Source organism: Diceros bicornis, chromosome 20, assembly GCF_020826845.1.
Source record: "Diceros bicornis minor isolate mBicDic1 chromosome 20, mDicBic1.mat.cur, whole genome shotgun sequence".
NCBI lineage: Eukaryota > Metazoa > Chordata > Mammalia > Perissodactyla > Rhinocerotidae > Diceros > Diceros bicornis.
Window position 1 is genome coordinate 53197180 of NC_080759.1, and position 20805 is coordinate 53217984.

The 20805-nt window shown below is 43.5% G+C and overlaps 1 protein-coding gene across 10 annotated transcripts in view; it reads left to right on the forward strand.

The window, feature by feature from the left end:
• CTNND2 (catenin delta 2) overlaps positions 1 to 20469 on the forward strand; it is an 892220-nt gene extending 871751 nt beyond the window's left edge. For 9 of the 10 annotated variants that reach the window (XM_058564335.1, XM_058564340.1, XM_058564339.1 and 6 more), the window contains 4 exons: positions 2231 to 2357; positions 6376 to 6507; positions 11890 to 11963; positions 19304 to 20469. In XM_058564335.1, the coding sequence (XP_058420318.1) occupies positions 2231 to 2357; positions 6376 to 6507; positions 11890 to 11963; positions 19304 to 19564 (594 nt within the window). In that variant the 3' untranslated portion in view covers positions 19565 to 20469. The remainder of the gene's footprint in view (positions 1 to 2230; positions 2358 to 6375; positions 6508 to 11889; positions 11964 to 19303) is intronic. The other variant, XM_058564342.1, reaches the window with a different exon arrangement.
• The last annotated feature ends 336 nt before the right edge of the window (positions 20470 to 20805 follow it).

Consider the following 20805-nt stretch of genomic DNA (forward strand, 5'->3'; position numbering starts at 1 on the left):
CTCACTCTGTTCCTTCCCAGTCTCCTTTGAATCTTCTACTTTCACACCCTCTAAATATTGGAGTGTCCCAGGGCTCAACCCTGTGTCCCCTGCTTCTTCTATTTGCATTCACGTGCAAGGTTTCCATCCATTGTCTTTGCTTTAAATAATATCTGTATGCTGAACTCCAAAATTTTATCTCTAGCACTGACATCACTCCTGAAATCACGATTTGCAGATTCTGCTTTATTCTCTATCTTCTCTTTCATGTCCAATAGGCATCTCTAACCCAGCATGTCCCAAATGATAGTATTGGTTTCACCTCCTAAAGCCACTTCTTTCCCAGTGTTCCCTGTCTATGTAAATGGCACCTCCAGGCCTGGTGGTTCACACACCCAATAGCTGAGTCATCAGCAGATCCTCCAACATAAATGCCAAATCCGCCCGTTGCTTGCCACCAGCCCCCATCCAAGGTGGGGTCCTCTCTCCCTCTCTCCAGTGGAATAGCTTCTTAACTGGTCTCCCTGATTCTACTATTCTCTCCCCAAACTGTCCTAGATACTCAGAAGGCTTCTTGTCTCCCTGGTGCCCACTTGCTCACTCCTCTTTAGTCACAGGGACTTTCTGTTGCTGTTACACGAGCCAAACCCATTCCCACCCCAGGGCTTTCACATCTGCTCTTCCCATGGCTTGGAAAACCCATCTATGTCTTCAATGTCTGGCTCCTTGTCGTCCACCAGATCCCTGCCACAATGTTAACTGTTCCCAGAGTGCTTGCCCAACCACACTCCATAAACTAGCAACACCAGCACTCCATACCTGCGTTCCTCCATCCCCTAACCCTGCTTTATGTTTCCTTTCAAGTACTTACCATTATACCACATTTTTGTATTAATATGTTTCTTTACTTGCCTCCTGTTTGACTTTGGGTGGCCTATTAACTCTCTCAGGCTCAGGTTCCTCCTCTGTCAAATGGGGATAAAAATAGTATCCAGCCCATGGGATTGTTGAGAAAATCTTGCCTTGTAGTAAGCACTCAATAAGTGCTAGGTAATAGCTGTTAAAATAGCATATTTCTAATCTTGGCGTTATCTTACCAGTCAATAGAACGGGAATAATGAGAATTAGATAAACAAAAACACAAATACTGAAATGAGTATGACTTCTGTTCTTAACTTTCATCTATTTATGTTTGCAACGATTCTTTGTAGAGCATCGAGTCCCTTAAAAGTCTAAATATTTCAGAAGAAAAAGCTAGAGTCGAAAATTGTTGCCTCTGTGAAGCAGGAAGTGGGGGTAGGGCTGAGGCTGGTGTCTGTTTTCTTTGTTATGATGTCAGTACTATTTGACGTATTACTTCGATGGAAATAAACTTGATTTAAAAAAGAAAAAAGACTGGAAGAAAATACCATGACATCTTAATAGGAATTCTCTGGGGAGGAAGAGGGTGGAATTATTGGCTGTTTTTATTTTCTTCTTTATGCTGTCTAAATTCACAAAATGATCCATAATGTATTTATGTGGTTTTTATAATGAAAAATAGTATTTGCGCTTTTCTTATGTTAACTAGATATTGGAAGGCTAATGAAGGACTAATTGGTAGGATGCATTTTCAATATGCTCTAAGTTGAAAAATATAATTTCTGGGGTAAACCAGAGAAAATACCAGTCTAGATGTGAACACTCAGCAGCAGTCATGCTGAAGGCCTTGAGCAGGAGGGGGTGTTTGTGGCGGAGAAGGAGGTTTGAAACAACGTAAGGGAGATAGATGGGAAGGGAGGCTGCTGCTCGGCATTCTGATCACTAACAGATTGGTTCTGGGAACAAAAGAGGGAACACTTTGTAAACCTTTGAGGTGGTCGAAAAGAGGGCCAGACAGAGCTGGAACCAGGTATGCAAAGAATAGACAGTTTCAGGTTCACCCAACATTTTGAGCATCATATTTTTATTTAAATGAAAGCTTCTGGCCAAAGCAGGTTTGCAAAGAGACCATTTATGTATGCCACATATTGGAAGGAAAGCAAGCACTAAAAGCAGGCCCTCCCCCATGGGGCTGTCTGGAGGGAGCAGGAGATAAGTCTCCATTCACACTCGTCTCTTTTTACCTTGATGATGGCACAGAGCTTCATGATGTCTTTTGACAGACTGTAGAAATGTTTTGCTAATTCAAATGCTTGGAATTTCAAAGTGTCAGGAGATGAAGAATCGCTCTGCCTTCCCCCACTTAATAGGAGCATGCTGTCTATTGCAGGATGGATGGTCACAATATCACTTTGTAGCCTCATCTTCAACCATCGAGAGGGATCGGCAAAGACCCTACTCCTCCTCCCGCACGCCCTCCATCTCCCCTGTGCGCGTGTCACCCAACAACCGCTCAGGTAAGAAATGCCCAGGGCCAGCCAGGCCTGTTCCCTTGGAGACAAAGCCCTCCTTCCCAGCCCCATAGCTGACCCCTACAGTGAGAGAGCCATCCCGATTCCAAAGTTTGCTAGAAATATCATATGAATTTGTTTTCTGTTTTATTGCTGTGGTGACTTTGTGTTATATATATACAGACTCAGAACAAATCTCTCTTTCTAACAGATTTCTAAAAATCTCTAATAAGTGTCATGTGCATGCAATGCACGTCATGGACCCACATCCAGTGAGGAACAAGTATAGAGAAAATTGTCAAGTGTTTGTAAATCAGGGTTTTTCCGTGCACGTTTTCCCAACTCAAAATAGTTTGAGTTGCTTTTTTTTTTTTTTTTTTTTGGTGAGGAAGATCAGCCCTGAGCTAACATCCGTGCTAATCCTCCTCTTTTTGCTGAGGAAGACCGGCTCTGAGCTAACATCTATTGCCAATCCTCCCCCTTTTTTTTCCCCAAAGCCCCAGTAGATAGTTACATGACATAGTTGCACATCCTTCTAGTTGCTGTATTTGAGTTGCATTTTATTGATGATAATTGGGATAACAGAGGAGGGGAGAGACGGTGTACTGTTTCTTCCTTTAGAATGACCTACATTTGAAATACCTCATTCAGGGCTTCATTACTATTCCTTATCTGATTGGCTTTTTATTATTACCATTAGACCAGCAGATACATCACTGATAAATTCTTAGTACAACCAACTGTAACTTTTAAGTCATTCAATTTACTTTTTTTCTAATTTTGTCACCTTATTGCTTAAATTTTGAACTAGCTTCCCTTATTTACTTGTAAAGATACTTTAATTTTACACCCTTTACTTTTACACCCTTATTTTTACACCTACATTATATAAATTTATATAAAATTTAAAAATAAATAAAAGATTAGAGAAAAAATTAAAGGCAAAATATGGGCACATCATTTAGTATATAAGTGGCATAGATTTTAGTGTTGTTTTAATCAAAGTAAAACATTCTGCATTTGGTTTTTGTTGTGAGAAGGAAGGGTGGATAAATAATTAGATATGAGTGCAGACACACACACACACACACACCCCCCTATATATAGAATTGTATTTAAAGAAAGTTTCTCCTTGCTCTTTGCTGCCCTCCTCCTGTTGAAGTAATATTTTCTGGAACCGATCTCAGAGGGTATGGTAGAGAGCACTCCCAGCAGAATGGCCCCTCTGCCCTTGAGGACGTTTGTCGTAAAACTTTACACCACATTTTACTGTCAGAATGATGAGGAAAGTCAGAAATGAATGGGGAATATTTGACTGAAATAAATTACTCTCTCCCAGACCCACGAAGGCTTATATTTTTAGTGTGGTGTTATTGCTGTAGCGTTTGGTCCCACACTAGACGAGAGAATCAGGAACCCCCTCATCAGGAGAAACTTCTCCCTGTCTCAGAAGCATGGAGATGGCCTTTTACACGTCTTATTTCCATAGTCCTTAAGAAGATAAAGAGCATTGAGTCTGGGAAGCACAAGGATGGTGTCTTTGTGAAAGCTCTAATGATGTAATAGATTGAAAGGTGCCCAGAGGGAGAAGCAGAACTCCCTCAGGATGTTCACATCCCAGCCATTTGGCCAGAGTGCTGCCTGATTATCTCCTGGGAGAGGCACATTGAAGACACCTAATCAACACTTGTTTGCATGATTTGATTTTTCCCGGAGTGTCATCCTGGTTTACCGGGGACTCGGACCACTGTGCGTGAGGTCTCAGGAGATAATTACACACCTGACGTTGTTTAATCAACCCCACCATCTGTGCAATATTAGATTCTAATTTTGAAAGCTTTGGTCGAGAGGCTCCAAAACATTGTCCCTTCGTGATTGCCTGGCAGTGACTAATAAAAGGCTAGCCTTTATGCAAGAATACCTAGAAGCAAAGGAGCAAGAGCACAACAGGGACTCTCCTGGGAGAGAAAGATGGAGAGCAGAAGAGAGAAGAGAGGGGCAGAGGGTAGAGGAGGTGAGTGAGACGCAGCAGTCGACATTCTGAAAACACGCAGTAACTGGACACAGAGCCCAGTTGATTTACATAGAGCAAACGTGGTTTGCTTCCCTGCCTTCCCATTGAATTTATACCCACAGATTCTGATCCAGCTGGTATTGGGTGGGGCTCAAGCATCAGTATTTTTTGAAGTATTCCAGCTATTTAATTCTAATGGGCAGCCAGCATTGGCATCCTCTGAGAGTTGCAAGAGCTAGGCAGTGAGCCTCAATTTTATTTTGATAGGCTTGAGAAGTGGGTGGGGGGCCTTTCAGGAGACAAGGAGGGGATGAGCACAGGATCCCTCTGTTTACCTTCCCAGCATCTGGCTATGACTTCTACCCAGCACTCTGCCTCTTATTTCTGGTTTATTTCCACGTCCATTTCCCGGCTTGATTGAGAGCTCCTCTAGTTCAGACAGTCTAGACATGACTCATGTTTCTTTCTCCCAGTGTCTAGCATAAGGATTTGCACATAGACGATACTAAGTTTGATGAACTGAATCAAGTGGCTCAGACCACGAAAGGAGAGGTACGTTCAGGGAGCAAGCAGACCTAGTGGGCTGGAGCTGAGGGATCCTGCAGAGGGTATGAACAATAAGCTGAAAGGTAAACTGAGGCTTTATTGGGGAGAGATTTGGACGCTAGCCAAGGAAAGAGGACTTTATCCTAAAAATATGAGTTCTCCAGACTTCCTCAAGGCTTAGTAATCACCAAGCATGCTTATTAAATGTGGATTTCTAGGCCCATCCACTGAAAATTCAGATTCACAAGGTTTGGGTTGGGGTCCTGGAATCTCTAAATTCTCAGGTGAGTCTTAAGGTTAAATAAGTATACAAAGCACTGCCGTCTGGCATAGGAAGCTGGAGAAGGCTTTGGGGCAGAAGAGTACTTTGCTGAGCTCATATTGAGTCAGATGCAATTGCCTAAGCTCTGAATATGAGTGGCGTCTTTGAGGAGCATGGAGATCAATGTGAGGACAGCCCACAGGGTGGGGAGCACAGCTAGCTGCCTTATTATCAGCGCACATACTTATTACTCCACTTCTTCCAACACATCTCTGTATTGACAGCGCTGTTCTGTTGCTCTCAATCCATCTGATCTTTTAAGAAAACTAAACCTCTTTTTGTTTGCTTCCTTATATCCAAATTCAGCCTTTCCTCTGTTCGGGGACCAGTTTATTAAAGAACTGTGGATTCCCAGGGGAACGCTCTAATTATACCCATCATTGTAGAAATGGAGACACAAAGTGATAACAGGATTCACTCCCTGGGTCCAATAGGCAGCGTGTGGCTGAGGTGTAATGTGTAGGTGAGAGATTGTTGGGAGTGTTCATTGAAAGAGCTGGAGCAAGGATGCCCCATCAGGAAAAAGGGGCTCTCTGCATGCCCTGCACCCAGCCCACCCCAGCAGAGTGTTGGAGAAGATCTTGTGGTTTGGGCTATTTCGGCCCCACAAATCATCCTAGGTGGAGAGTTGCTTTCTCTGCCTTTAGGGCAGTTTCTGGGTGACTCAATATTTAAGTAAAACTGCATTTATTTTAATAAGGGATTCTTCAATATCAGTAATATCCTTTCTGAAATACATCTAATTTAAAAAGGAAGGAAAGAAGGAAGAAAGGGAGGGAAAAGAGAAGAGAAAGAGGAAGAAAGAAATCAAGACCAACCTCATTCTTAAATATGTCCCATACACCTTGGGCGGTCATGTCCCCACCAGGATGTCTCTCTAAGGAAGATGGCCCCAGGATATAGTCCTTAATTACCTGCCTCCAAGTCACATGTCCCCTGAACTATAAAGCACCAAATGACACAGGTTAAGGGAAGAGGATAAAGACAAGAGCAAAAAGAACAAAAAAATCCCCAGGTCCACGCACACAGATTGACATATGTTGAGCTTTAAGGTGTCCTTATGACCTTAGCTGTTGGTGTGAAAAGCCATCCATGCTGTGGAATGACACACAGAAAGTCATCCTTTTGATTTCTTTATGTAGCAAGTGCCCCAGCTTCTCCTCGGGAAATGATCAGCCTCAAAGAAAGGAAAACAGACTATGAGTCCACTGGCAGCAATGCCACTTACCACGGCACTAAAGGAGAACACACTTCCAGGAAAGACACCATGACAGGTGAGCTCAGCTTTGTGCATTTCCTCCTCAGAGCTGGTGACTGGATTTGGGACAGGGCAGAGGGCTGGGGCATCAGATTTCAAGCCAAGCTTGGCAGCTCAGCAGGACTTAGCAGCTAGTGGGTCACTTGAGAGCTTGACAGCAAAGATTCCCAGGAGATGAGGAGATTAAGCCAAAGGTATAAAAACTGAGCATCTTATTCCTGAAAATAGCTAAGAGAAAATGTCCTCTACACACATTTCATCCTCAGTCCTTCTTTACCTCCCCCTTTCCTTCTTTCTTGCTCAGCTCATAACATTCCCTCAAATTGGAGAAAGAAGTCACTGTAGATTTCTTCTTAGTTGGCGTAATCCAGGGTGGAGGGATCCAAGATGGTGGATGCAGTATAACCAAGCTTTGCTCATTAGGAATGGAGGGAAGGGAAAGAGGATAAGAAAAGAAGGAAAGGGGAGGAGAGGGAGTAAAGGGGAGGCAAGCAAAGGAGGGGATTTCAGGGAAACCCACAGAATTCCCATTGAGATATCTCCTCTTGCCATGAAACCAACCTCTTATCATGACAAACTCCCAAGATTCATTAGAATGAATGACCACAGTTTCCCTGCGGAAGCATTGATCTTATATGGCCTTCATCTTTCACTACCCCAGTCATCCATTGTGTCTCCTTTCTCATCAGCTGGGACTCAGTGCATGCCAAAATGGGTGCCCATCACCACCCCTCCAGCATGCCCTCCCAGCCTGTCTAATAAACAGCCTTGACCTTAACTCTCCTTTAAGTCTGTACTACTCTTCTTGGGGCAGGGCTTGCTGCACCCATCCGTCATCCCTTCCAGGCTCTCCACACACTCTCTGCTGCCCCAGTTCACCCCTCCTCCAAGAAGCAGGACTTGGGGGTATTGATGTAGAGGGGATTATGCCTTGTAAGCAGAGCTGCCAGAGCCTTCAGAATCTCTCACAGGGGATTCCACTCCCTTCTTTGCACATGGATGCAGAGATGAGTCCCTCCTGAAAACAGGCCATGAGGAATAGATCTTTAACAGAACAGGGCCAGATTAGGTCATTCATAAAACTGGGATGTGAAGGGCAAAATCCTAAGCAGACACTGAGACCCTCTTATCAAAAGAATCTTAAAAGCCTGAGGCGCCTTTCTCTCATATGATTTAGGTGTAGACCTGCAGGGAAGCAGAATAGACAAATTGGATGATTTATTGAGATGCCTTCCAGACCCAGGAAGTCTAAGATAAATTTTTCTGATGGTAAATGCATTTACCCCAGAGGCAGTGTTTTCCATGGTAGCTGCACAGCTGCATAAGAAAAGCATAGTAAACAGATGTTGAAGATCCTCACCCCAAGTCAGTACTCTGCCTCTATGTACAGACCCTACAAGAGAATGTCTCACACTCACACCTGAATGTCTCCTGAATCGGAGAACTGAACTCCTTACACAGGACATAGGACACCCCTTATTATTCTCATTCACTGGTTCTTTTGTCCCCATACATGTTGCCACCCTTGTAGATGAGCAAGAACAAAGGAAGTTAGGAATCTAAATGCTGAATCCCTAGAGTCAAGACATTCCTCGGAGAATCTAATTTGTACTGATTTACTCCAGAGCAGAAATGACACCAAATTCACCTGACCCATTCGTTTTGCTATTGCTATTGCCCTAGGTAGCCACAGCAATGGCAGTCCAGGATGACAAATTGGGATTATAATTACAAGAATAATTGTGAAATTGACTGCATTGTTATTTAACTTTTCTCTTTAACTCTCTTGCCCAGTCAACTCATTCAAAAGGCTTTTAAATGTGGGTGTGTTTATGTTGAAATAGTTCCAATGGTACATGATCATGCCCTGCACACATAATAAAATCTACAGTGTTTCCGATGTTTAATCTTCCTAGAAAATGCAGGGATTTTGACAACACCAGTATTGAGATTTGTGTAATTTTTCAAATTTATTTAAAGGCTGAAACAGCTTTGCTCTAACTTAAAAATGAAATTCAAAACTACACTATCCATCATGTAGCAAGCCTAGAAGAGCAGTGAGATCTTTATTGATTAATATGTTTATACAAGAAGGTTCCCTTTAAGCCAACAAGTACTGTGTAAAAGTTGTTAATATCACAGTGATGGTGATGGTGATGGTGGTGGTCACGGAGGAGGCGGTGAGGTGGTGGTGGAGGTGGTGATGGTGGGTCATGGTGGTGGTGGTGGTGGAGGTGATGGTGCAGGTGGTGACAGGGGAGGTGGTGATGGTGGGGGTATTGGTAGTGAGAGTGGTGGAAATAATAGTGTTTGGTGGTGGTGGTAAGCCTGGTGGTTGTGTTAGCCACGTTCTATAGTGTTCTACAGTGGTATGAATAAGTCCCCAGCGAAGCCAGGTAGGAGCCAACATTTCATACAGGGATGCAAAGGATGGATTGCCAACCCCTGCTCTACAGCACTTTAGCAAGTGCCCATCATTCCAGTGTTTACTTGCAGATCAGATTTCTTGTGATCTCCACATCAAGAGCAATACTTTTTCTCATTCACAAATAAATCCAGGGGACACTTGAAGTACGGTGCATTGAAAAATATCTAAAAAACTGCCATCTTCCTTGTTTCTTAGGCATCAGAGGACATCCTACCATTTCCCCCAAAAGAAACATTCCCTCTGCTGTGGGAAAACCATGGGAAGCTTCACCCTTAAAATGCACCATGGGAAAGTGAAAGCAGTTCCTTGGTGGGTTATAATCTCCTCTACTGGGCTCTTAGAAATGCAGATCCAGTTAGGTTTTTATTCCAGGCTTCCCCCACCCACATTTTCTGGATTCATTTTCTAATTTAGATGGAATCTTTTAAAATGTCCTCTCTCCTTAGTGTTTCTCTGCCACTGAGGAGCCCTCAGAAAGCCAAAGGCAGCTGTTCATCCAGGCATGCAGATCTGTTGGAGCCATTTCTTATGGTCATGATTCTCTAGGAGTGTTACGTGTTTAGAAGCACGCATCGCAGGAGGGCTGTGTTATCCCAGCAGCTACATGGCCTAACTTTAAAATTCATGCAAGGGATTCTGCCCTCCCATCTGAGCTTCCCAAATGCCTTTACATCAAATGCTCTATTCCGTTTTTGTCAGTGTCTCTCTTATGCCTTTTATAGCTGTTCTAATCATCAGTATGTTGATTCAGTTGGAAATTGGGGCCTATACAAAAAAAGAAAGGCATTTCCCTACGAGTCTGCTCTGAGCTCAGACAGAGCATCCATGAAGATATCTGCTTCATGTGTCTGCAAAAGCCACAAGTTCAATCTCAACCACACAGTCTCCTTTAAACAGGTGAAGTGGGCCAAAGAGCAGGAGGAAGGAACTTCCAGTAGAAACCTCTTTAGCTCAGAAGCCACAAACATGACAGGGAGGCCAAGACTATAATAGTTTATGTTCTAAAAAAAAAAAAATACATTTTATTCTGAGTAACAGAAAAAAACAAAATTTCACCTTGTCCTTGCAGTGACATTTTCCAACAGGAAATTATAGCTCTGAAGGCAGATTTTCTAAGGTTCACTCATTCATTCATTTGCTCAGCAAATAAAGCACTCATTCTATGAGCGTGCACCAAGGCCAGGCACCATCCCAGATGCTGGGGATATCTACAACGGTGGCAGGACAGGCTGATCTCTGCCCGCCAGGGCAGATCTCTGCCTTCTGTGTTTCTGCTCTGGTAGGCAAAGGCAGATAATACACAAGGTAAACAACAGAAGCAGCTCACCAACAAGGTAACTACCACATGGTGCTAAGTATGATGAAGAAATTGAACGGGTTAATGAGACAGAAGGTGCCAGGTGGGCAGGGGTTACTTTAACCAACATGGTCAAGAAGAGACATTTGAGCCAAAACCTAAACACCAACAAGGAGAGGCAGTCCAGAGTCTGGGGGAAGCAAGTTACAGGGAGAAGGATCAGTAATACAATATCCCTGAAGCAAAACAAACTTGGCATGCTCAAGCAAAGAAAGAGAGCCAGCATAGCTAGGGCTCCCTGAACAAGGGAAGAGGGTGGGAGATGCTGCGCAAAGTTAGGCAGAGGCCAGATCATGCGGAGCCTCGTAGACCATAATGGAGAGCTCGGGTTTCACCATAATCACAGTGGGCAGGGCATTGGTGTATTATAACCAGAGGAAGGGACATGATCCAGCTTGTCTAACAAGACAGTCGCTCAGCTGTTGGGAACAGGATGGATGGAGGAGCAGGGTCGGGCAGAGTGGAAGCTGGGCTGTTGAGGAGGATTCTGTAGCAGTGGTCCAGGCAAGAGATGGTGGTTTTCACAGTAATACAGAGACAGGAGTGATGTGCATTCGACCAGAGACTATATCAGAGTGATCTTTAAAATTGAAAATGGGCTCTCAGCTCTCACTTTCTAAGCAAAATATCCCAAGAGGAGTTTATTGCCCAGCTATTATGTGCTTTTAGTAATAATCATGAGTGGAGTAACAGATTATTCTGACTTTGTGTCTAGAGCGGCCTGTATCTATGAGAGAGTATGTATGGTGTATCATCCTATTTCATTATCCTGTAGACACCGGAAGCAAATGATAAGCCCTTCTTTATTTCTAGAGTGTTTTATACCCCCACTGACACTCAATAACATTTTCCAGAGCTTTCTTAAACTATGACCTTTTAGCAGCTATGAGGGGAGAGGTGCCCTGGGCCCTTCCTCTGGGCCTGTGGCATGAGCCTCGAGGGTTCCAGGTGAGGAAGCAGGTACATGGGCACCCTTCCCAGGACTTTGGAAGCTGCTGGCAACTGGAGGAGACCTTTCTTCCTTTCATCTATACCACAGGCGGGTCACAAGACAGATGGGGGGCACCTGTCCCTGTGTTCAGCAGGATTCCAAAGCCTTAGCCGCCCGGTCGTGCAGGGCAGATGCCTGGTGCTTCCTGCCCATCCTCTGGCCTTTGAGAAATGCACTGTCTGAAAGATGATCAAGCACTTCTGTGACCTCAAATTAGAAATTTCATTCTTGTCATTCTTCAGCTAAAGACTAAGCTGCTGATACAGATTCCTGCATGCTTCAGTGCAGGTGACAAGCTTTTATTATCCTCCGGTTTTCACCAGAAAAGAAAACAGTAAAGCTGGCAAGATGACCGTCTGTTTGCTGCACCTGCCCTGACCCTGTCTACAGTCTGAACATTGTTGCAAGAGGCCAACATGCTGGGGGGGTTATAGAATAACTCTTCTTCTTTCTTAATATCTGTATGTAAAATCAAGTGTTCAGGGCCAAAGAATTTCTTCCTCTTGGAATGGTCCGTGAGAAACCAAGCTTTGTTAGGGCAAGAACTCACCTCAGTAACCATTATTCCTCGTTTGAAATCTTGCCTTCTTTGCTAATTCTTTTCTTCCCCTTTTGCTTTCAGCTCCAAGTACTGGAATTTCAACTTTGTATAGGAATTCATATGGTGCGCCCGCTGAAGACATCAAACATAACCAGGTAAGGGAGATGCAGCACGTTTGTGTTGTTTTCCCCTTTGACTCGTGAAATTTCCTGGAATTGTAAAAAATAAGTTAACTTCTATCTTACATGCAGAAATAACTGAAAAAGAAAATAATGTTCCCTGCTGCTCTCCACTCATGCGTAACATACATGTTGTGGTGGCAGTCGTCAGAACGGCCTCAAATTTGAAAATAGTTTTTGATTTCACTACAACCACATGCCTCATCTGGTGGTAGAAAGCAAGTTCTGTGCTATGATGCAAAACTAAAAGAAAGCCCAATTCTACAAGTGTAAGATGCCAGTTCCTAGACAAATTGTCTAATTGCTAGACAGGGATTAAGTAGCTCTTGTAACTCAGCCAACTCTCATTCAGAACAAAGCGTTCATTATACGTGATAGTTATCAATAAAATAGACACATCACATTCAATATAAGCAGCTAAATAGAGTGCATTGTAGAATGCCTTGCTATCCAGTCTAGTTGGGGAATGCAGCATCAACATCACAGGGAGCTTGTTAGAAATGCAGAAGAGATTCTTCTCTGGCCCCTAACACTAACCCGCCCAGAAGACCCATAAGGTCTTCTGCATCACAGTTGCATCTTATCAAGATGTCTAGGTGATTCATGTGCATGTTCAAGTTTGAGGAGTGCTGGACAGTAGACACTTAAACAACTGATCTAAGTTTGTGTGTGTGTTTACTTTATTCGGCAAACATTCATTGAAGGCTCCTTTGCTCTGTGGTTTTGAGAGAACTATAAAAGCAAAGGGCCCCCAGTCTGGTCATCATGGAAAGACTGACATTCCTCATAACCGTTGGCTGCTAATAACCATTGCCGGAACTGGCTTCTGCTGATGCTCTAGATTCTTGCCATACGTCAGAAAAGTTGGGCTGAAAAGATAAACCTGAAAGCTGTTTGCTTGATCACAATAACCAGATAAAAGTAAACCTGGAAAAGAAATGTGTTGTTTTTGAACATCACTCAACACCCAGCAGGGCAGCATCTTTGAAAAGGAGAAGGACCCCCTTCTAGCAAGTAGAATGTCCTGTGCAGGACCATTTCCAAGAGAACAAGGAGGAGATGTGAAAGGTATCTCCTCGACCTTCAATTACTTTTTTCTCTAATCGGCCTTCAACAGGAGAAATGATAGTGGGTAGAGGAGTTATTCTTTGCCCTCAATTTTCCAGTCCATGTGCAGCCACTCCTGAAGATGTCTTGTGTTGTTTGAGGCCCTTGGTGAACGCCCAGGCCCCACAGCCTGCCTGACACGTTGCTAACATCTACTTGGCCTCCTTCAGTTCTGGTCTTTGCTCAAAGCAAAAAAGCCAATGAATAAATAAAGAGGGGCATGAGCTCTAGAGAAGAGATCACCAGGGGTGACCCCCCACTATTCACATGTCAACATGCCTGCCCAAACATAAAGGAACATGGAAACAAAATGTATTGGAAATGCCAACTCTGTTTATGGAAATCAACCCTTTTTCCTTTAGCAAGTACCAGGTACAATGAGCAAAATATCTCTAGCTCTCAAAGGTACTTGTCATGAAGTAATAGGACCCTGATTTTGCATCCAAGAGCATAAGATTAGTCTTTAGTTTCTGTAGGTCGAGAGAAGCTCATCACCAGAATTGGCTTCTTCTACACTGGCCTTTCTCTCCAGGGAATTCTGCTATTGTTAGCCCAGGGGTCCTTGGCATCTCAGTGTGGCTGCAGACTAGATCTGCTTGTAATCTAGATTAGAGGACAGTACAGAGTGGTTCTAGGGGCACATTCTTTTCACATAAGCCTCTTCTGAGCATTTAGGCAAATTAGAATTAATGCGCTAAGATGGCATTCCTCCTGCGAGAGTGAGCACAGCCAGCTGTAGCCTCTCCGCCAGCGTGCGTCAGAAGGCACTCAACACAGCCTCAGTGTGGATGTCAAGGCCACTGTGTCTCGAGAGTGCTGCTGAAACCCAGCTGGCATGGAGAGCAAAGTCTGCGCCACTTGTCAGCACAGGGGAGACATTGCGGACAGGCGACAGGCAAAGCGATAGCTCAGTGCCTTCATTATTCCCTGAGCGGGTCCAGCAAAGGGAGGTGGGTGACTGGATTGTTAACTCCATTCTGATACCAAGCAACATTTTTAAATGTCCACCAAAGAGAGTTGTTTTTCCCCCAAGAAATTTCTGAGGAACTCACTATGACACTCTGGTGAACTTGGGGAGAAAAGAATGAAGCGTTTTACTTACTTTGGACTATGTTATTGGAATAAAATTTGGCTCCACTTTCAGCTTTCCCTCTTGGGAATTCAATAAGGTATGACCATCCTAACCATTTGAAAGAGGAGACAATTTGATTTTCTTCCAGTTGGTTGGTTCTAGAGATGACCTTGTAAACAGCATCCATGATTCAGATTCTCTGGCCATGTGGGCATGGCCAGTTATTCCAGATGGAATGTTTTCATTTTTGGACTTTCCTGGACCAAAAGTGACCTCTCATCCTCACAGCTAATAAAAGCCCAGCTTGAACAATTTAAACAGGAGGGATGCGCCGGGGTCTGTTCAGTTTTAGTGTCAAAGCTTGTCCTCTGCTGAGCGGTCCCATCTCCTGGGTGTCTCAGTCACCAGCTAGGCCTCACGAGCTTCGCAGAGGAGGCTGGACAGCAACTCATCTCAGAGAAGAAGCGATTCACTGAGGGAAACTGGTTTGAGGTAGATCTCCGAGAGGAGGCAGAAGACAAGAGAACTGAGAGTGAGGCAACAGCCCTGGATGCACAGCCAAGGGAGGTTGGGAGCCGGGGCAATAGCCGTGAGCCAGGCTTCCCCTGACTCAGGGGAAAAGACGCCAAGTGCCTGCTCAGCTATGGCGCTCCTCATGTGACTACCTGGGACTCCAGTCTCATTTTCAGTAAATTCTGAGCTTAAGGCCTCCTAGAAGAAACAACCATTAGTGTGAAATAAGGTTTGTGATCCTTGGTTTTTATGTCTGGGGTCAAAAGGTCACAGACATCATTTTGAGAATTAACTACTTAAACTCTCCAAAAATCCTATTCAGCTTCTACCAGTCCATCCCATACTTATAAAGAAAAGTATCATACCTAACTGTATATCCATCTGGCAACAGAATTTTTGTTCATAAACTATAAACAAAGGAGTTTGGTGCTTCAATGACCAGTATTCAAATCATTACTGATGACAACATAAACAGCATCGTGAGTTCCTAGTTGGTGTCCTGAGTCCCACTACAAGGTAGGAAAGACAGATAAAACTGCCCCAGAGATGTGGACATTGAGGTTCAAGGAGAACAAGGGTTTGCCTTCAGTCACCTAGCTAGGAAGAGGCAAAGACTCAAACCTGGTTCTCCTGTCTTCTTGATTCATTTGCCTCCTTCATACCAATGATTCTCAAATTTGGCATGAGTCAGAATCCCCTGGAGGGCTGATAAACACAGATTACTGAGCCCTACTCCCAGATTTCTGAATCAGTAAGTCTAGGGTGAGGCCAAAAAGTTTACAGCTCTAACACGTTCCCAGGTGATGCGGATGTAGCTGGTCTTGGGACCACACTTTGAGAACCACTGACCCTTACCACATGGCCTCCTTCATTGTAATTTAACACCCTGAGTCTTCAGCTTTCACCATGTAGTAAAGTTTGAAGATCTGTTATGGGCAGCTATTTCCCTTGTGTTAGAAATAAATCCAGTTTGTGGGCAAACTCGGTGAGGAATAAACACAAAGTCTTCCATCATTATGCTAACAAATTGGAAAGTGGAGAAGTGGCACTGTCCTTTCTAATTTAAACCAAACATTCTACTATTGAGGAAAAAGCTCAGCAAAGATGATTGTATGGGAGCAGGAGCCACAGGACAGGGCACCAAGAGTGTGGGTCCCAGTGATCCCCACATGAGCTTGCTGGTCGCACCTCCCCTTCCCAGAGGACACTGCCTTAAGGCAAAGCAGGCAACAGCCTCAGGCTCTTGGATGTGCCAGGGCTTCTCTGGACAACAACAGATGCTCGAATTCAGAATACACCACTGCTACATGTGAACATCATTCTATTTCCTTCATAGAAGTCTTGTTTGTGCAAACTGTGTAACATAAAAAAATGCACTTATTTTTAGCTCCTCTGTGTGGAGGGCTTATCTTTAGGAGCATTTCATCTGCCTAATTTTGAACACTGTCAGATATTCCCATAGAGTAAATTATAAAATAGAGCCAACATTCCTCCGTTGTGAATGTTCATCCACAGCTGACTGATATCCACACCACCAGGCCCGGGAGCAAATTCAGTTCCTCCAAATCCAGCAGTGCCACCTGCCACACGTCCTGGGTAGTTCGTTTACACACACTCTCAGAACTGCAAAACTAAACTTTAGATATGGGACTTTCTGAACAATGCAGATGAATTGAAGAAGGTAATTCCCCAAGGTAAGAGACTAAAGTAGGCTTGTGCCCAACCTCAAAATGTCCACCAACCAGGGAGAACATGACAACGGTAAGAAATTTGAAACAGGTTGTGCAAAAAAATGAAAGAAGCAGCCACCATGGAGGAGAACCACAAGCCTTGTGAGTGACTTCCCCTGAAGACCTCCCTGTCTCCAGCTCTGCTTCCTCTGGCCACTGAGACCAGTGCAGAGAAGTCAGACATCTTCTTGGTCCCCTTTGTCCACTGGCCTCCCTTATCATAGAGCCTGGAGTCTGCTCAGTGAGGCTGACCCTCTGTGGTTTGGCCACCTTGGCTCAACTGACACTGTGCTAGTATGGTGGAGAGAACGTCAACTTTGGAGTCAGCCAGACATGTGCTCAAATTCCAGCTTCACAACACCACTAGCCATGACATCCTGGAGAACTTTTTTATCTTCTCTGAGCTTTAGTTTCTTCATCTAAAAAATGAGAATCAGATGGGTGGATGAATGGATGGAGGGATGAGTGGATAGGTGGGTGGGAAGGGAGGGAAGGAGGAAGGAAGAAAGCAAGGAAGCAAGGAAGGGAGAGGTAGGTAGGTATATAGATATAGACATACATACATATATGTTTGAAGATTAAACAAAGAAGAATTCATTAAATGTTAAATATGGTGTCCACTGAAATAGAAACAGCAAATTCTAGTCCCCTCCCTGTGTAATTTTCCCAAACCTCCCAACTCTAAGCCTTTGTATGCTCTGCGCTTGGGGACCAACAGCACAGAGTTGGAGTGGAGAAGTTCAACATAGCACACAACTCTTCAAAGAACAGCATAGGGCTCCTTAGCCTATCAACGCAATTTGGTAGATCTGGTCTTAGCAACTTTTAATTGCACATATTGCAGATTAGGTCCAAATGCCCCTCCCATGGCTGACAAACGTTTACACTCTAGGGACTTTCACAGGTAGACAGAAACCTCATTCATTCAGCCACCACTAACTAGAAGTACGGGACATACTGGATGGCAGCTATGATAAAGTTCACCACTTCTTTGAAGAACAGGTCTATTGAGTGTAAATCAATTACATATAAAAGAGGGAGTTTCACTTACTTGAGAGAAGAATTATGTGCAGGCCATTAGAAGCATTCATTTACACACAATGTGCTAATTACAAATCATTATCTATTAACAAAGACAAATTTCTACAGGATGTTTCCATGCTGAACCTTAGTTAAATTAATTGGGAATTACTGAATCTGCTTGAAAGTGATCAAACTGTGTTTCTTTAAGAGTGTTCTATCATTCACACCAGACCTCCTCCCCGATTACTGCACCTGAGCAAGCTTTGTGCATGCCTGTGTGCAGTGGCTGTGGGGATGGCCCTCACCTCATGCCTTGGGAGGTTCTGCTCACTTCAGGGGCATTGTGCTTGGCAAGGGACCCCAGAGGCAGTCAGAGGGAAGGGAATAACTACACCCCCACATACAAATGCTAATTATCAGCCCTGAACACTCTTTGTCTTACTGTCCTTAAAGCCAAGCAGAAGGAATTAATTCTTGACTTCCCATATCTCAAAGGCTCTGTGATCCTTTTAACCCTTTAAGGCCCTACATCAGACAGTAACCTGCAGGGGACAAGAGCAGGAACAGGGAGCAATGAGCTGCGCTGTGGGACACCAGATGATACTGAAGACCCCTCCCCTAATTAAAGACTTCATAATCCCACAGCATCCTTGAGTTCCATCAATTCTGAATTGAACCAAGTTGGGAAACATTTTGGTCCTTTGGGGTATGTTATATTTGGAGTGGATTCCCTCTTTTTATTAGGTGCTTCTCTGTGTATCCTTCTAAGGCTGTGGTACCTGGTCACTTACGCAGGTGTGATGGAATGACCCTACCACCAGGAAGCCTTAATCCTCCAGAGAGGTATTGATCACAGCCCTCCACGCTGGCAGGAAGATGCCTGAGTGACCATTAGACCTTGTACATCTTCACTGTCTCTTCTTCTGAGACTGCAACACCTAGGGGTAATAGAGAAAATGCAAGAAAGATGAAAATCAACTACTAGTGTTCTATAGCTTCTAGAGTAGACCTCTTCAATTTAAAAAGGTTATCTAGTAAAATGGTGCAGTGGCTGTAGCAGTTTCATGATTCCTTGAAAAGTTGAACGTAGAATTACCATAAGATCCAGCAATTCCATCTCTAAGTACCCCAAAAATTGAAAGCAAGGACTCAAACAGATACCGGTACACCCATGTTCATTGCAGCATTATTCACAATAGTCAAAAGGGGGAAACAACCCAAGTGCCCATCAACGGATGGATAAACAAATGTAGCATATCCATACAATGGTATATTATTCAGCCTTAAAAAAGAAGGAAATCCTGTCACATACTACAACATGGATGAACTTTGAGGATATTATGCTAAATGAAAGAAGCCATATTCAAAAGGAGAAATATTGCATGATTCCACTTGTATGAGGTATCTAGATTAGTCAAATTCATAGAGACAGAAAGTAGAATCATGGTCGCCACAAGCTAGGGGAAGGGGGAATAGGATATTATACTTAATGGGTACAGAGTTTTTGTTTTGGGATGATGAAAAGGTTCTGGAAATGGATAGTGGTGATGGTTGCACAGCACTATGAATGTACTTAATGCCCCTGAATTATACACATAAAAGTGGTTAAAATGGTAAATTTTATGTTGTGTATATTTTACAATAGTAATTTTTTAAAAACATTATCCAGAATGATGGCATGTGGACCCACGAACCAATTTAAAAAAGGGAAGTCAATCAGCAGTTGGCAATATTCAGAGAAGTGCCACTCTGGTCAATAACTGGGTGATGTTCATAGCCTTTGCTTTGAGGGAGGGATGAGTGCCTTGGCAGCGGGGGAGGATGAGCAAGGGGAGACGAACTAAGCCAGCTGAATCTTCTTTCCTTTGCAGATTTCAGCACAGCCAGTCCCGCAGGAACCCAGCAGAAAAGATTACGAGACCTACCAGCCGTTTCAGAATTCCACAAGAAATTATGACGAGTCCTTTTTCGAGGACCAGGTCCACCATCGCCCTCCCGCCAGCGAGTACACCATGCACCTGGGACTCAAGTCCACCGGCAACTATGTTGACTTCTACTCAGCTGCCCGTCCCTACAGTGAACTGAACTATGAAACGAGCCACTATCCCGCCTCCCCCGACTCCTGGGTGTGAGGAGCGGGCAACACGAGGCGCTCCGGGAACAGTGCATGTGCATGCATACACAAGACATTGCTTTTTTTTTCCCCCTACAAATTTAGTTTGTTAAAGCCTGTTCCATAGGAAGGCTGTGATAACCAGTAAGGAAATATTAAGAGCTATTTTAGAAAGCTAAATGAATCGAAAGTTAACTTGAAAGTCAATAGAGAGCTAAAGTGATCCTAAATCTGACATTGTGCAGCACCTTTCTAGTTTGAGCTGTAGAGTATTAAAAAGTGCTTTATATTGAATGTGGCTGGAGGCAGCAGAGGAGACGGTCGGGGTGGTGGGGCGTGGAGGTTATAAGCACAGAGCAGCATAGGTCACACATTTTAGGGGGACGGCTTCTCACGCTTTCTTTACTCTCTTCATCCGTTGTGATCCTAGGCTTCAAGTTGCATTGGGGTTCCTCTGTACAGCAAGATGTTTCTTGCCTTTTGTTAATGCATTGTTGTAAAGTATTTGATGTACATTACAGATTAAAGAAGAAAAGCGCATTGTGTATATTACACCAATGCTGCCGTGTTTCCTCATCTATGGTTCTAAATATTGCTTCCATTTCAAACTTTTGAAAGATGTATGGATTTCCAGTTTTTCTTTTCTTTTCTTTCTCCCAGTATGTTTTAACAAAAAAATGGGAAAAAAAGGAATATTTAGCAGTATTGTTCGTTCTGATATGTGAATTTGTTTGTGGCAACTAAGCAAGGCATTCAGCAGTTTCTGACAATTAACATACATCGTTCCACACTCCTTGTCAACAAAGTGCTTTTTCACTGCCTAAAATTTTAGATGTAGATATTTGAAATAGATTTTTTCATTTATACCAGTTTTCTTTATGATGATACAGTGTTAAAAGAAAATAAATTACAATTGATCTGTCATCCATATTTGCTAAGAATGTCTATTTCCAAGGACCTGTCTTACAAAATACACATTCTTGCTCGTGTGTCTGTGCGTGTGTGGGTGTGTGTGTGTCCATGTATGTATAAAAATGACCTGTGTGAGATTTTATTTTGATAAAAGCTATTTCATTTGCTGTTCATCCTGTACAAACTTTGTTTTGGTTTTTAGTATCAATGTACATCAGTTTGTTCCTTTCGTATTCTATTCTGACCATCTAGTGACTCAGGATATTAGGCCAGTTGAAGTGAAGTTATAGGATTTTCACACATTCACACATTCTTAGATACCAACTCTTTCAACAGGTCCATTCCCCT